This window comes from Erpetoichthys calabaricus, chromosome 8 (assembly GCF_900747795.2).
Source record: "Erpetoichthys calabaricus chromosome 8, fErpCal1.3, whole genome shotgun sequence".
In the NCBI taxonomy this organism is placed as follows: Eukaryota; Metazoa; Chordata; class Cladistia; order Polypteriformes; family Polypteridae; genus Erpetoichthys; species Erpetoichthys calabaricus.
The window spans coordinates 93,426,050-93,441,002 of NC_041401.2; the positions used below are offsets into that span (position 1 = coordinate 93,426,050).

Genomic DNA, 14,953 nt, shown 5'->3' on the forward strand with positions numbered 1-14,953 from the left:
GATATCAAAATTAGAGTGTAGATGTGTTTTGTTTTTTTTTTTTGTTTTTTTTTTTTTCCTTCTCCTGTTGCACTCTACCGGTGATGAGAGATCCAATTCTTTTCCTGGTAGAGCTCACCACGTTTACAGCAGCAGTATCATGTTACCATTCAACATATTTGCGCTTGTGGCATCTGCACTTAGGTCACCATGTGAAGGTGTCTTTGTGTACCTCCACTTTAAAAACGAGAACTTCTGCACTCTTCAAAGTTTTTGCTATTTGCTTTTCTTCTCGGTTTTTACAGTTGCCTTACCCTACAGGCAAATCTATATTTGTGTGAGGTTGATTAGTATAAACCATATGTGGTTGTTTCAGGATGGTAAACAGGCAGAGTACACACAGACAAGTTAATTGTGATTTGTAAAGTTTAAATTGTATACAAATGTGCATACTGCAGGTTTTACCTTGAGAATTCAAAAAAATTATAAAGCCTAAAATTTCTAAATTTTTAGAAATATTTTAAAAAATGATGCAGTTACATATGAATCCAGATCAAAATAAGCAGAAAAAAGTTTTCATATATTGTAACTAATGGTTAAAAAAAAGGAAAATAAGTCAAAGCCAGTTGTGAAGATTGGGTGTCATTATGATTTATACTGTATGATCATTATTGTAAATGTTCTGTTCTAGTTTTGATAATTTTTAAGTATAGTTCTGCTTCTAACTTCAATCTGTTCCTGTATTTACTTTAAAGAAAGTATAGAGGTTGCCAAACATTGGCAACTTTGTCTAAAACAATAGCTTTCCACTCATGGTTGATATAACTAATAATACAATGAAATGTTAAATATTTGTTTTATCGTTAAAATTTGTCTTCCTTGTATATTAGTCTGTCAGTTTCTTAAACTTTTCTAAAAGTGGCGGCACAAAAAAAAAAATGACAACTAAAAATCTTGAAATGTTAGCTGACCAGACCTGAAAGAGAGGGACATGGACAATGCTTGGCAGCCTGCATGTGCAGGTTGGGGAGGTGGTGATGAGAAAGACCACACTCGTGTGAGATTCTCATTTTCACAGAAATCCATTGGTCTCGGTGTGAATTATGTTATTGACAGGGAGCTGTTCATCGTTGAGGCAATGGGTGCTTTGAAAGACTTCATTTTGGAAAGATAAGAGTTTCAGAGCAGAAGCCCTGTGAAACAGGTTGAACCAGTGATTCATGTTCAGCTGCAGTGTATCCTTTTAAGTCTCACTTTTTACCCTTTTTTTCTCTACCGTGCAGCTACTCTTTTGTATGACTACATTGATATGCGATTACTTTCATGTAACAACTTAAGAACATTTTCATTTACTTTTGTATTTATTTAAAAACTAGGCAATTTAATGACAATTTTTAATTTTGAAATTGATATTTTTAATAATGTCAGCACTGCCCAGCCTGCAAACCCTAGTTGACATAGATGGGAAAGGGTGTCAAGCAACAAATGCATTAAATCTAATTAAGGAAAACAAAACTTGTTATATCTTTGAAAATTAATCACATGCATTAATGCATTAACTTTGGCAGCCCTATTTTTATGCATAGTCACAAGTACAGGTGCAAGTCCCACTTACACATTTCACTTTCAGTGTTATGGGACATGCCTTCAAAATATTGAAACTACAGAAGTTTGCCTCTTCTGTAGTGGCATTGCAGCTTGTCCATCTCACATTAGATGTCTTTACCACTCATGCAGATTCTTTCCTACTCTCCTGGGAATCGTCTGGCACAGCCCCAATCTGATCTAGAGCTGCAGTGTTTTGCTGCTCTCCCATAATGTGCTGCAGCTTCCGCTGGATCATAACCTCATGCATTTTTTTCTTGCATTGTTTACCTAAATAACAGTCTTTTGTGTTTATCTTGCATTTCCCTTTATTAACTCATTCTCTGTTTTATGCGATGTTCTACTTGTATGTGATGTTAACTACTAATTACATTTTTGTTAACTTTTTTTCTGCTGCACTTTGAAAAACAAAAAAACTAATACAGATTTCCCTGGACTAGTACATGTTTCATCCTAATAGTCCATCAATTTTTTTTTTTTTTTTTTACATTTTAGCCATGTCAATGCATGGTTGATGCACTGCACAAAACCAATTAATTAAAAAAAATCTATTGTAAATATATAGTCATAATGTTTATCATGCCTTTTTAATCCTTGTAATCATGTTTCTGTTACTTTATTTTCAATTAAAGTTAATTTTAATCATATTTAAAGTAACAGGTTTTCACAGAAAACTATTCTTTCATGGAATCCGTTGAAAATATTTTATTTCTTTAGTTGAATTTTCAGTTACTGATTTAATTGAAATGATTAAAATGAAATTAACAGCAAACTGTTTTCCAAACCTTGCTCTTTGATTGTCATAGAGTTGGCAAATAAGTGAGTAAACAAATTGGCTTTGGTCAACCAGTTTGGAGGACACTGATGTGAACTAAATCATATGAAAGTTAATTTTCTGATCCATTATGTTTTTCTAGTGGATCATATAATAACGGATGTCAATGTAAGAACCTATTGCTTCCATCTCAACTTTAAAGCTTAAACATAAACTAGAGTGGTCAAGTCCTATAAGCTAAATAAATAAATTGTATATCAACAAAGCTACTTGCAGGCTATATTATCTTGCAAACTTTATATCTATAATGGAACTGAAAAAGCAGACTAATGGCACATTATGTCATCCTAGACAATAAATAACTTGTATCGAGCCTTCACAATGAAGCAAATCATGAACTTTGAGGGCTTTCAAATTAATTTTTTTCCCCCTCTGACCTCAAAAGTTTAAATGGAAGGGGTGCCAAACTAGGAGTTCATTAATGGATAGAACAGGAGTTGGAGATATTAACTACAGGACAATAGGGGCTTCAAGCCTACAACAGATACCTCAAACCAGTGCTAGCAGCAGGTGGTAAGCCCAAAGGCCTGGAACTGTAGGGTAACCTTGAGAACCCTTAGGTCACCAGTGCATTTAGATCTCTCATGTGTCTTGCAAAGGGAGACAATTTATGCTTAAGGTCTGTAAAGGCTTAATGGAAATAAGATTCTCACTGCATTGTAATTGCTGACTTTCCTAGTTTTGTGTTCACCTAAACTGTTTTAATATATTTTATTACCCATGTCCTCACTTACTAATTGCAGATGACACTTTCTGGTGAGATCAAAAGTAAGATTACAAAAAGTAAATTAAAACATTTTCAGAAGGTTTTTCCAAATTCAGTGGTGTTCTTCTAAATTGTATTGATTTTGTTTATTTACATGTATTTCCCTAAACTTGTTGACTAAAGAATTTTAAAATTGAAAAAACATTAACTTGTACTAAAATTCTTCCTCTCTTATCCTGTCATTCAGGTTTTCATTTCATTGCTTTGCTCTACTTTTTAGCTATCTTTAACTTATTGGCTCTTCACATTTAAACTGGTCTGGTTTAATGTTTGGTGTTGGAAGAATGAGTTCAGTAGGATTGTCTTGGTTTACTTTTATGTCACAAGCTAAAAAATCCATTAATTTATCTAGACAATAATCTGATGGCTTCTGTTCAAGTTAATTTCACCTCTGAGCCACTTAGTAAGAAGAGCTTCTCTGCTAATGTGCAGCAAGCCTTGAACAGTGCAGGTGTTTTTCAGACACTCATTTAACCTAAGATGGTTTAGCTGGCATGGCAACTACAAGCTGAGACATCTGGAACACATTATGCTACAGATTCAAATTCAAAAGGATTTAAACCTAATAAGAGCACTACTCGCACCAGATCACGATGTCCTTGTGAAACAGGGATATTTACTTTGCTACAGTGATGAAAATATATTTTGCCTGAATCAGGGGAAGAACAGCAAAATAAACATTAGTAGTCATCTCTGATAGTTGTAAGCTTTTGCAAAAATGATCATGAAATTTATTATGACTGCAATGTATATTTTTGAACTTTATTAACCATTATAGAGATGTATAGATTTTTTTATTGAAGGAAACGTAGAAACAATGCTATAGTTTGTAACAGTTTTGTATAATATAAAATAGGTTGACTTTTTTTACTGTTTTTTGCTAAAACAGTACATTTAAAGAAATACATCTTATATATCACATTTAAAATGTTAAAGTAATTTATTGTTTATTGAAGCTGGAATTTCAGTTCTAATAAATACAATGTTTAAAGCAAGTTTTATATCATTTTTGCAGTAGCAGTGTTGAGGAGCTGACAAATATTGCATTCTGTTTGTTTAAAAAAAAAAAACAGTCAAGTGGTTCAGAAATATCTATTTTTAAAAATGTGAATGTAGTGTGAACAAATTTAGTAAATGTAATGAAGCTGATTGGTAAACATTGTTTCTGGATTGGATTGGATTTACAGTAATCCCTTCTCGATTGCGAAAGGTGACAATCCGCGAAGTAAAAACCATATGTTCATATGGTTATTTTTATATATTGTAAGCCCTTATAAACTCTCCCACACTATTATAAACATTTCCCGCACAATTATACAGCATAAACCCTTTGTATTCTCTTAGATATTAGGTAAGATTCGTTGAAATTATGTATGTAAACACACTGTTTATATACAGTAAAACCTAAATATTATTTTAAAGATATCGAGCGTCTCCGATATCACATATGTTACAGCCATTACGACAGACAGGCCACCAGCAATAAATACGTACAATGCAAGAAAAATTATATACAGTAAAATGTGTGTACAGTTACACTAAATTATGTACATGTAATAAGTACTGTACATAGAAAATTAATTATGGTTTCTCACCAACAATCGGACGACTTGTCCGATAATGATGAGTATAATTTTACTGCACAACAAAGGAGAGCGTTACAGCTCTTCTAAAGGAGCCTCTTCAGGCGATTGTGTAGCACCGCCGTTGTTCTTCTTCCAGCAGTCTTCAATCCAAATCCCTAAAGCAGATTCCATCTGGACTACCGCCTTATTACATCCATTTAGAACTTGTTTTGCACCCTGGTTAAAGGAGACTGCGGCCGTAGATCTTATATTCTTTTCCTCCTTTTTAAATAAAAAGAATCGTGGACTCATTGATGCCATAATGGCGTCCTACAGCGGTGTAGCTGTTCCCTTCCTTCAACATATCCAAAACTTTTACCTTTTCGGCAATCGTTAGCATCTTCCATTGGCGCTTGGCCACAGCCCCTGAAGCAGTAGCAGGAGCACATTGATGCTGAATGAACGAGACGAGACTTCCTGGTTAACGCAGCGGAATTGAATTCGTCGCTCCGTCGCTGAGCCAATCAGCACACAGGAACTTAACTGCGTGCTCTGATTGGGTAGCTTCTCAGCCATCCGCCAATAGCGTCCCTTGTATAAAATCAACCGGGCAAACCAACTGATGTACCAGAAGTAAAAAGACCCGTTGTCCACAGAAACCTGCAAAGCAGTGAAAAATCCGCGTTATATATTTAGATATGCTTACTAGTGCTGGCGGTATACCGGTTCATACCAAAAACTGTTTTTTATTTTTGTTATGATATGGATTTTTCTTATACTGGAACACCGGTTTAAATAGCCTAAACAACATTTGGAACGTGGCGCAGCGGGAAACTGTTTAAGGGGGACCTTTTTCACTGGTGCACCACAAAATACGCATCCAACAGAGTACATGTGTTAGTGGAGGTATTGAGCGGTGAAAATGGACAGGGAACATTCTGAAACGGAAGCTGTAGCAGACGATAAAGTTGCACATGATAACACAGAAGAACTTTTGACGAAAAAAGGTGCTGTGTCTGTTAACTGTAGATACTTTGGTTTTAAAAGGTCGGATGTGGAGCATTATGTTCAAATGTATGAATACTGTTTCTATACTACTGGATAATACTGCAAGCCAAGTTGTACTTGTTTTATTTTTTTATTTTTTTTCAATACTGTGTAATGTATCTGGTTACTGTGTAATACTGTGACGGTGCCGGTCCCCTACAGACTCCTTCTTCCCACATGGGAGTCTGTTGAACCAACACCGTCGATAGTTATGACCAAGATGAGCTGGGAAATCTCATTGAAGCCAGGGGATGTTGGAAAGTGCTCAAGTGCTTTTGTTAAAAACGGTCAAAGTAAAACCAAAAGTGTCCGTTGGACAGTGTTCAGAAAAATACAGTACTCAAATAAATAGCAAATCCATAAAGCCAGTGAAATGTGGGGATAAAATCCATAATAAATATATACGTTAAAATGCTGTCTCTCTCCTTACCCGATCGCAGCACACCAACTTCTGTCTCCACGGCTCACCCTTCACTGGCGTTGTTGACGGAGCCTTGGCAGCACGAACTGCTTTCTGCCAACCCCGGTTTTAGCTGCCGCCACACTGCACAGCCAGACCGTCCGAGGTCGGCACACCTCCCGTCTTCCTTCGTGCTCACTCAGTCACTCCTCAGATCCATTTGGAGGTCTTGCATTACGCTCGCCCCACTGCACACGCTTACTCAGGCGATCTAGGGGCTGGTTCACCCCACTAAGCCTGCACTCCCTCATGGAGCCCCAGTTCGTGCTGCCTTCTCCTTCCTGGTGTCTGGATCGTCTCCCATGACTGCCTTTTCCCTTCTTTAACCTCCTTGTGTTCTATCTTTTCTTTTTTCCTTCCCCCATCCTACTGGCCCATAAATATACGTCTTCATCCGTGGGCTCAGCGCCTTATTCACACGGCACACTAAGCCGACGAAGCAATTGAGAATGATCAGATGCGACTCGCCCAAATCACCTCATCAACTCCCTGCGGTCGAGCAATCGCGCCCACGAAGACAGACACGGCGAACTGGATTTAAAAACGGACCTTTTTTTTTTTTTTTTTTTTTTTTTGACCCACTAAACAACAAATAGTATTATAAATGCAAGTTGCAGTTTTATTATATATTATATATTATATATATATATATATATATATATATATATATATATAGCTTAGCTTGAAGCAAGGTCTATATTAATGCAATTTGCCTTAATGACATTGCATGAAGTGAAGTGCCGCTGTGCTTTTTTGACAAGGAAGGTGGTGTTTTGTTAGGTCATCCATGGTGTGCACCCCCAGGAACTTGGACAGGTTCTTGTTATCACATCAGACAACAAGTTGATTCACTTAGGCTCTGTGGGCCGAGTCATTATAATTTGTACAATTAGAAAAGTTAGATTGAAAGGTGATTTCTGTACCTATATCAGAATGTGTACAGTACTTTATGATTATTATTTAAATCAGATGAAACAGATATTATATTTAGGCAAGTTGTTGTTATAATCTTTTACAATACTTACTGTATGATGCTTCTGTTACATTACATTTAATCAAAGACCTCCTTTTCTTTCTGTGTTTTTATAAATTTCAATAAACCTAAGAGGGTATCTTCATGTAATGGGAATATGTCTGTTACCACCTAGATTAGAGCCATATATTTTATTCTATTCAGATATTTTAGTACTTTATTTTTTACCTCTTTCTCTTTGTTTTATGCCTCTTCACTATTAATGTGCAGAGCAATACAGAAGTAGCTATAGTGTTTTAGAGTTAAAAATAGGGATAGTTGCTGACCTTGTTCCCCTGTCCAAGGGACAAAAATGAACTGTCATTGAGCATTGAGCTTTGGATCATTTCAGAAAAAGGCTTCTTCAGTTCACTATTGATCTTAAAACTAAATCTTCAATGCATGTGAAAGTAAGAATTGTTGTGATACTAAAATTTCAAACTTTGATAAGTAGTACTAGGGTGTTACTAGGGTGTTGTACCGTGTTAGCCATTATGAATGTATAGAAAAGCCAAGCAAAATGACACCTTTTATTGGCTAACTAAAAAGATTACAATATGCAAGCTTTCGAGGCAACTCAGGCCCCTTCTTCAGGCAAGATACTAAAAAAAATATTGAAATTCAATACAATTTTCAAAACCCAATACAGTATATAATGTAACTAAATATATTTTTTATATAAATTGCAATTTGGTATGCATTAAAATCATAACATTGATTGAAACAAATAATAGAAATTTTAGTCATTAAATGCAAATACTTAAAGTAGTGTAATCTTTTGATATGGTATGATGAAAGTTCTGTAAACAATAAAAATCTATTTTTTTTTTACATTGATGAAAACAAATACTGTAGTTCAAGGAAACATTACAAATGTCAGTTGTATTAGTATTGCAGTCTTTCAAAAACAGTCTGTACATATATTAAAACAAATATTAAATAAACATTCAAGTAAAGAACATTAATGTGGTCTTTTGTAAGCAGTTGTTCAGAAAGGCCACTCACAAACAAACTACAGTAATCCCTCGCTATATCGCGCTTCGACTTTCGCGGCTTCACTCTATCACGGATTTTATATGTAAGCATATTTAAATATATGTCGCAGATTTTTTGCTGGTTCGTGGATTTCTGCGGACAATGGCTCTTTTAATTTCTGGTACATGCTTCCTCAGTTGGTTTGCCCAGTTAATTTCATACAAGGGATGCTATTGGCAGATGGCTGAGAAGCTACCCAACCAGAGCGGGTATTACGTATTAAATAAAACTCCTCAAATATATTGTGAGCACGGGGGCTGTTCGCACCCCTAGAGGATATGGCCGCTCCTCAAAAAACACTGAAAAATTACCTTCACATTGCTCCCTTCCTTGCTGGGCTTACATGTGGCTGCTTTGTCAAGCGATATGCTTCCCGCACGGTGCTTTGCATACTTAAAAGATCAAACAGCACGCATTGATTGTTGATTGTTTGCTTTTCTCTCTCTCTCTCTCTTGCTCTGACATTCTCTGCTACTGACGGGGGGAGTATGAGCAGGGGGACTGTTCGCACCCCTAGACAATACGGACGCTCGTCTAAAAATGCTGAAAGATTATCTTCACATTGCTCCGTTCCGTGCAGCTGCTTTGTCAAGTGACATGCTTCCCGCATGGTGGTTCGCATACTTAAAAGCTCGAAGGGCACGTATTGATTTTTGATTGTTTTTCTCTGTCTCTCTCACTCTTTCTGACATTCTCTGCTCCTGACGGAGGGGGTGTGAGCAGAGGGGCTGTTCGCACACTGGCCTAGAGGATGTGGACGCTCCTCTAAAAAATGCTAAAAGACTACCTTCACATTGCTCCCTTCCTTGCAGCTGCTTTGTCCGGCGGTGCTTCGCATACTTAAAAGCCAAACAGCCCTATTGATTTTTGATTGTTTGCTTTTTTCTCTCTCTCTCTCTGACGTTCTGTGCTCCTGATGCGCACTCCTTTGAAGAGGAAGATATGTTTGCATTCTTTTAATTGTGAGATGGAACTGTCATCTCTGTCTTGTCATGGAGGACAGTTTAAACTTTTGAAAAAGAGACAAATGTTTGTTTGCAGTGTTTGAATAAAGTTCCTGTCTCTCTACAACCTCCTGTGTTTCTGTGCAAATCTGTGACCCAAGCATGACAATATAAAAATAACCATATAAACATATGGTTTCTACTTCGTGGATTTTCACATTTCGCGGGGGGTTCTGGAACGCGGAGGGATTACTGTACTAACACACTTAAAGGCTTTACGTAAATGCAGACAGTATACATTGCATTTGTGTATAAATAATCTGCAATGCAATTGTAACTTCAATATATTTTGGAAGAGAGACTAGCATATCAACATACACTTTCTTGAGGCTTTTGCATGCTTTTGTTGGACTATAGATGAGTCCTGACTTACTAAATACACACTCTAAAGCACAGCTGGAAGTATACGAGTACATAGAGTGAGTAGTGCCACATTTTATGCAGATGAGCACTGAAACATTACGGCACCTTACAATATATCCTAAATGTGGTAAAATATAATTTTTAAATTGGAATAAATAAGTTTTGTGCTGCTTCAGCAGGGTTTGCTGTGAGGCTTTAAAAGTGGAGGGTGTATTAGAGGTGTAGTACTAAGGGGGTGTTGCCTCTGAATGAACAGCAAAGAATAAAAGTGACCCATACATAGAAATAGAGACCCCTTTCATGATAGATTAAACATTTTACTGGAATACAAAAATACATTTTAACCTATAGAAAAAGTCAATGTCACATCCTTACTTTAAACGCAACAGTTTATCGTTTTATACTTATTAATGTCTATATTTTAGAAATAAGATACCTCTTGATATTTTTGTATTGCAGTTCTTGCATACAGGGTTGCATGAATCTTGGAGTTTCCCATCCCTGTTTGCTCCGGCTGCCCTGTTTGTCAGTTAAGTGTACTATTGAAGGCTCTGACACTGCTCTAACTGCCATCTTATTAACATTTGTGTGTTGATGGAAATGGGGCTCCCCATTGGCATGCCTTCTTTCTGTCTATAGTATTTTCCATTAAAGTGGAAGTGGGTTTTCTGGCAAAGTGATATTAGATGCATTATGTCCGTAGAATTCCGGGCAGATCACATCACACAGTTTCATTTTGTAGTAATCTTGTACGTTTAAATGGTTTACTCCGGGTGGTGTTAATTTTATTTAGGTGGTTTTTGTTGGTTTACTTGCTGTTTGCTCATAGGTAATGGTGTTGTAGAGCATATCCTCTATTGCGGTGACATACTGCTCTTTATCCACTACAACTGTCATGCCTTCTTTGTTGGCTGGTGTAATAACAAAGCTGTTGTCATTTCACAGCGATCTTAAAGCTCTCTGTTCTTTTTTAAAAATACGAACAGTCGAATATCTTACATGTGACTGGCTGGCCATGGCACACCTTACTTCTTGTGCATTGTCTGCCAGTGTCTTTTTGGTTTGTATGATGTGTTCTAGGGAGCGTAGAAATTTCATATTGGAGGCATCTTTGTGATTTACACTAGAATTACCAGAGCCTATGAAAAAACTCCGGCCCACCTTAAATCGCTTCTTAAATCCGTTCACACCTCTCCGCCAGCATCCTTTGTCCTCTAAATGTGCTGATAAAAGACAAGCTGCCAGCAGCCGGCTATTCCATCCCCCCCACCGACTTAGAATGTGCGCAAACTTTTCCCAGCTCATGCCTTGATTGATTATCTGGGAGGGAAGTGGAGTTTTAGAGTGGAAATAATAGATCGTTATTTGGAACACACGCATTTTATGTGTGTTCTGTTTCTACAGTAATCTGTGTAAACACATTGTTAAAACAGAAACTTTTTCATATTTTAGTAATAAATGTTACAAAATGTAGTAGGCATAAACTATAGAATGTGTAAAGCCTGAGTTCCAAAGATCAAATAAACACTTTCACAAAAGCTTCAAGGATGCTACAACAGTTTCCGTGGCGTAGAGCGCTAAGATTTGCCTCTTAGAGCGCAGCAGCTTTGCCGTGCCTGACAGACCTGAGTTCAATTCCCTGCTGGGGATAAAGTGTTCCTTTTTTTTTTTTTTTCTTTATAACCTCAAACGGACATAAAATTTATAAATTGGTATGCACTGTCAGTTAATGAGATTGTTATATTTTCATGTGGGATGCTCCTTTAAAAAATTTTTTTTAACAATTGAGACTGCAATTAACATGAACAACTGTCCCTATAACTTTTATTTTTAAGATCCATAACACACAGACAGTCAGACCACTGCGTAATAGAGAGACAGAGAGGCAGAGATGTATAAATAAACAGGGAAGCCACATGTACTGAAAGAAAAAAAAAAAGATCAACATGTGCGTTGTTCCTGCTGCACTGAATAAGCTCACATGCTCTAACATCACCCCTCCCCCCGATCTGACTCTCTAAGTAACAGCATAAGTACAGACGCAAACGAAGTGCATGTTTGTACTGTATAATATTAACAAAAAGAGCAGCTTACTACTGAAAACGGCAAATATAGGAGTGAGTGGGGATCGATCCGGTGACTCTTGATTACACTTGGTTTGCGTCTGTACTTGTGCTGTTACTTAGAGAGTAAATGATTTCCTTTTTTAGTTCTCATTTTTAAAAAGTTGCTCAAATCCACTTATTGCCTACTTGTACTACAGCAAATGATAGAATTACAGATTACGAAACATTTTCTGTTACATTCCGAAAGGATGCAGCCAACTCCAGAATTAAGTATTTGCTCAACGACTTTATTCTTCTGAAATATTTTTTTCATTACTTGTATATCTCTTAGTCTTAAGAACAAGTATAGTATGGGCAATAGTGCATTCTCTGTGCCTGCTCCTGTATTGTGTAATGCTCTTAGTCAAAGCACTGTGAGGTTAAATCATAGGCTGTCTTTAAAAATAGACTCACAATATTTAATATATGTGTAAACTTGTTGATTTTTCTTTCTGTTTGAACTCTTATCCCTTTTATGTATTTATTTATGTCTTGCATGTACTCTGGAGTTCTAAAATCCAAGAGTATAGTTGAATTGTAGGTTTTAAATAAAGGTAATAATACTGTAAGCCATTTTAAACTTAACAGGATATTTATTATTTTCCCATTGATTTATAAATATTGTCACAGGTTTCCCTTTAATATTTCAAAGTAGATAGTTTGTAAAAAAGAAAAAAAAAACTTTACGCAGTTAACAAGGGGCAAACATGTAATTTCTGAGGTTATTCCATTAATATATTCTCTGCTTTTGGAAAGATGTTGTAGAAAAATAAAGTGACATGAATAGGCAGTTACAGTGGAACCTTGGGTCATGAACATCTCTGAACACATACAAATTGGGTGACGAACAAGTCAGTTTCCCTTCCGATTCGTACACGCCGATGATTTCCACACGTGTTCAGGCTCTCCCTGTGCATTCGCTGTGAACTCTTTGTGCTCTATTTCGTTTCCCTTCTGGTTCGTACGGACCAGTGATTTACGCACGTGTTCAGTCTCTCCCTGTACCAGTACAGTACATTGTTCTCGGTCAGACGTGCATCGCGCAGAGGGACTTTACCTCAAAACTGTAATCTTCTCTCCACCCAGTTCCTCCTCACTTCCTTCATGCCAGAACACAACTCATGCAAGGTTAGTTTTTGTATAAATTATGGATTTTTCAAATGTTCATTTTTTTCCCTGTGCTTAAAACTCATTAAAAAAAGTGTTTACAGTGATTGGTTCATAAGGCTATTAGCGTGAACTCCTGCAATGTTACTTTCTTGGTTGTTTATGGTTGGTTTTTAATAAAGTTCGGATTTGTTCAAATGTTCCTTTTTTTTTCCCTGTGCTTAAAACTCATTAAAAAAAGTGTTGACAGTGATTGGTTCATAAGGCTATTAGCGTGAACTCCTGCAATGTTACTTTCTTGGTTGTTTATGGTTGGTTTTTAATAAAGTTCGGATTTGTTCAAATGTTCCTTTTTTTCCCCTGTGCTTAAAACTCATTAAAAAAAGTGTTTACAGCGATCAGTTCATAAGGCTATTAGCGTGAACTCCTTTAATGTTACTTTCTTGGTTGTTTATGGTTGGTTTTTAAATAAAGTTCGGATTTGTTCAAATGTTCCTTTTTTCCCTGTGCTTAACACTCATTTAAAAAAAGTGTTTACAGTGATTGGTTCGTAAGGCTATTAGCGTGAACTCCTGCAATGTTACTTTCTTGTTTATTTATGGTTGGTTTTTAATAAAGTTCAGATTTGTTCAAATGTTCCTTTTTTTCCCCTGTGTTTAAAACTCATTAAAAAAAAAAAAGTGTTTATAGCGATCGGTTCGTAAGGCTATTAGCGTGAACTCTTGCAATGTTAGTTTTCTCTTTTCAAGGTTTTCTCAGTGTTATTCAATGTATAATGAACTATTTTTGTGCTTAAAAACTTTAAAAAAAAATATATATTTACATTCAGCTCGTACGGTCTGGAACGGATTAATTGTATTTACATACAGTCCTAGGGGGGGAAATTACTTCGGGTCACAACCAAATCAGGTTGCGACCAGAGTTTTGGAACGAATTACGGTCGTGACCCGAGGTTCCACTGTACCTTCAAACCAGACCAATAGTAGTCAACTCCTAAAGAATGTATGACAGAAAAAGGTTGAGAACTCCAAATCTCTTGCTTATTTTAGCGTATGTAATTTTGAGATTAGCAAGTAGCAGCAACTCTCCCAAAAATGAAGGATATATTTTAATGCAATGAGTTTTTTGGGGGCATTGTAAGCTTACGGCATGTCTGCCTGTTTGTTCTGTTGCTGGTGTTTCATACTGGTTAGGCTGTCATACTTTATTCTTAATTTTTTAGCTACATTATGATCAGAAATATGGAATTACAAATGGAAAAACATTAAATAAAGACATTTTGTATAAATCTTTAAGCACTCTTCATTCTTGTATGCGGGTCTTTTTATGAATTGGGCACCATTTATAATCATTGTTTCAATGCCAATCCTTCCTTTTTCTGACTCTGCTTGGTGGGAAAGTGATACCTTCTCAGCATTGTAGAATGCAATGCAGAAAATAATCATGGGTAAGCATCAAAATTAAGACATAGCAGACTCAGGCTTAAAACCACACTTGCCTATATTAAGCTAATTCGAAATCACACACAATCTAATATGCGCTCTTTTAAGTTGTTTGAGCAATTTTCCTCAATTCTGTGAACTGAATGAATTCATTACTAGACTAGCTATTTTCTTATAGCTATTGTAATGTACCACAGTGAAACCAAATATGACAAATTTGTAAAATTTCAACCAATCATATTTTGTTTTATTTCAATTACTAGTGTTAGAGCAGATTTATTGGCAGTGTTTAATCTTGTTCATTTCAATACTCCAAAGTATGTAGACACCATTACCAACTTTACCTATTTGTCACAAAATACATTACGTATGTTAACAGATTTTAATGTAATGGAATTTACCCTTAAATGAAAATGTTGTTTTATCATTTTACTGTTATCTACAATTCTGTATCAGATGCATGTTTTTATGTTTATATATTTTTCTCTTTCCTTAACTTCCTTCAAATCTCAGCTATGTTGTAACAGAGTTGATGCAAAGTGACCTTCATAAGATTATTGTGTCACCACAACCACTTAGTTCAGACCATGTGAAAGTTTTCTTATATCAAATACTAAGAGGTAAGTGC

At 36.2% G+C, this 14,953-nt stretch overlaps 1 protein-coding gene across 1 annotated transcript in view; it reads left to right on the plus strand.

Moving 5' to 3' along the window:
- The window catches only part of nlk2 (nemo-like kinase, type 2), a 164,098-nt gene that overhangs the window by 119,256 nt on the left and 29,889 nt on the right, over positions 1 to 14,953 (plus strand). Inside the window, exon 4 of the mRNA XM_028807112.2 lies at positions 14,839 to 14,945. Coding sequence (XP_028662945.1) covers positions 14,839 to 14,945 — 107 coding nt within the window. The remainder of the gene's footprint in view (positions 1 to 14,838; positions 14,946 to 14,953) is intronic.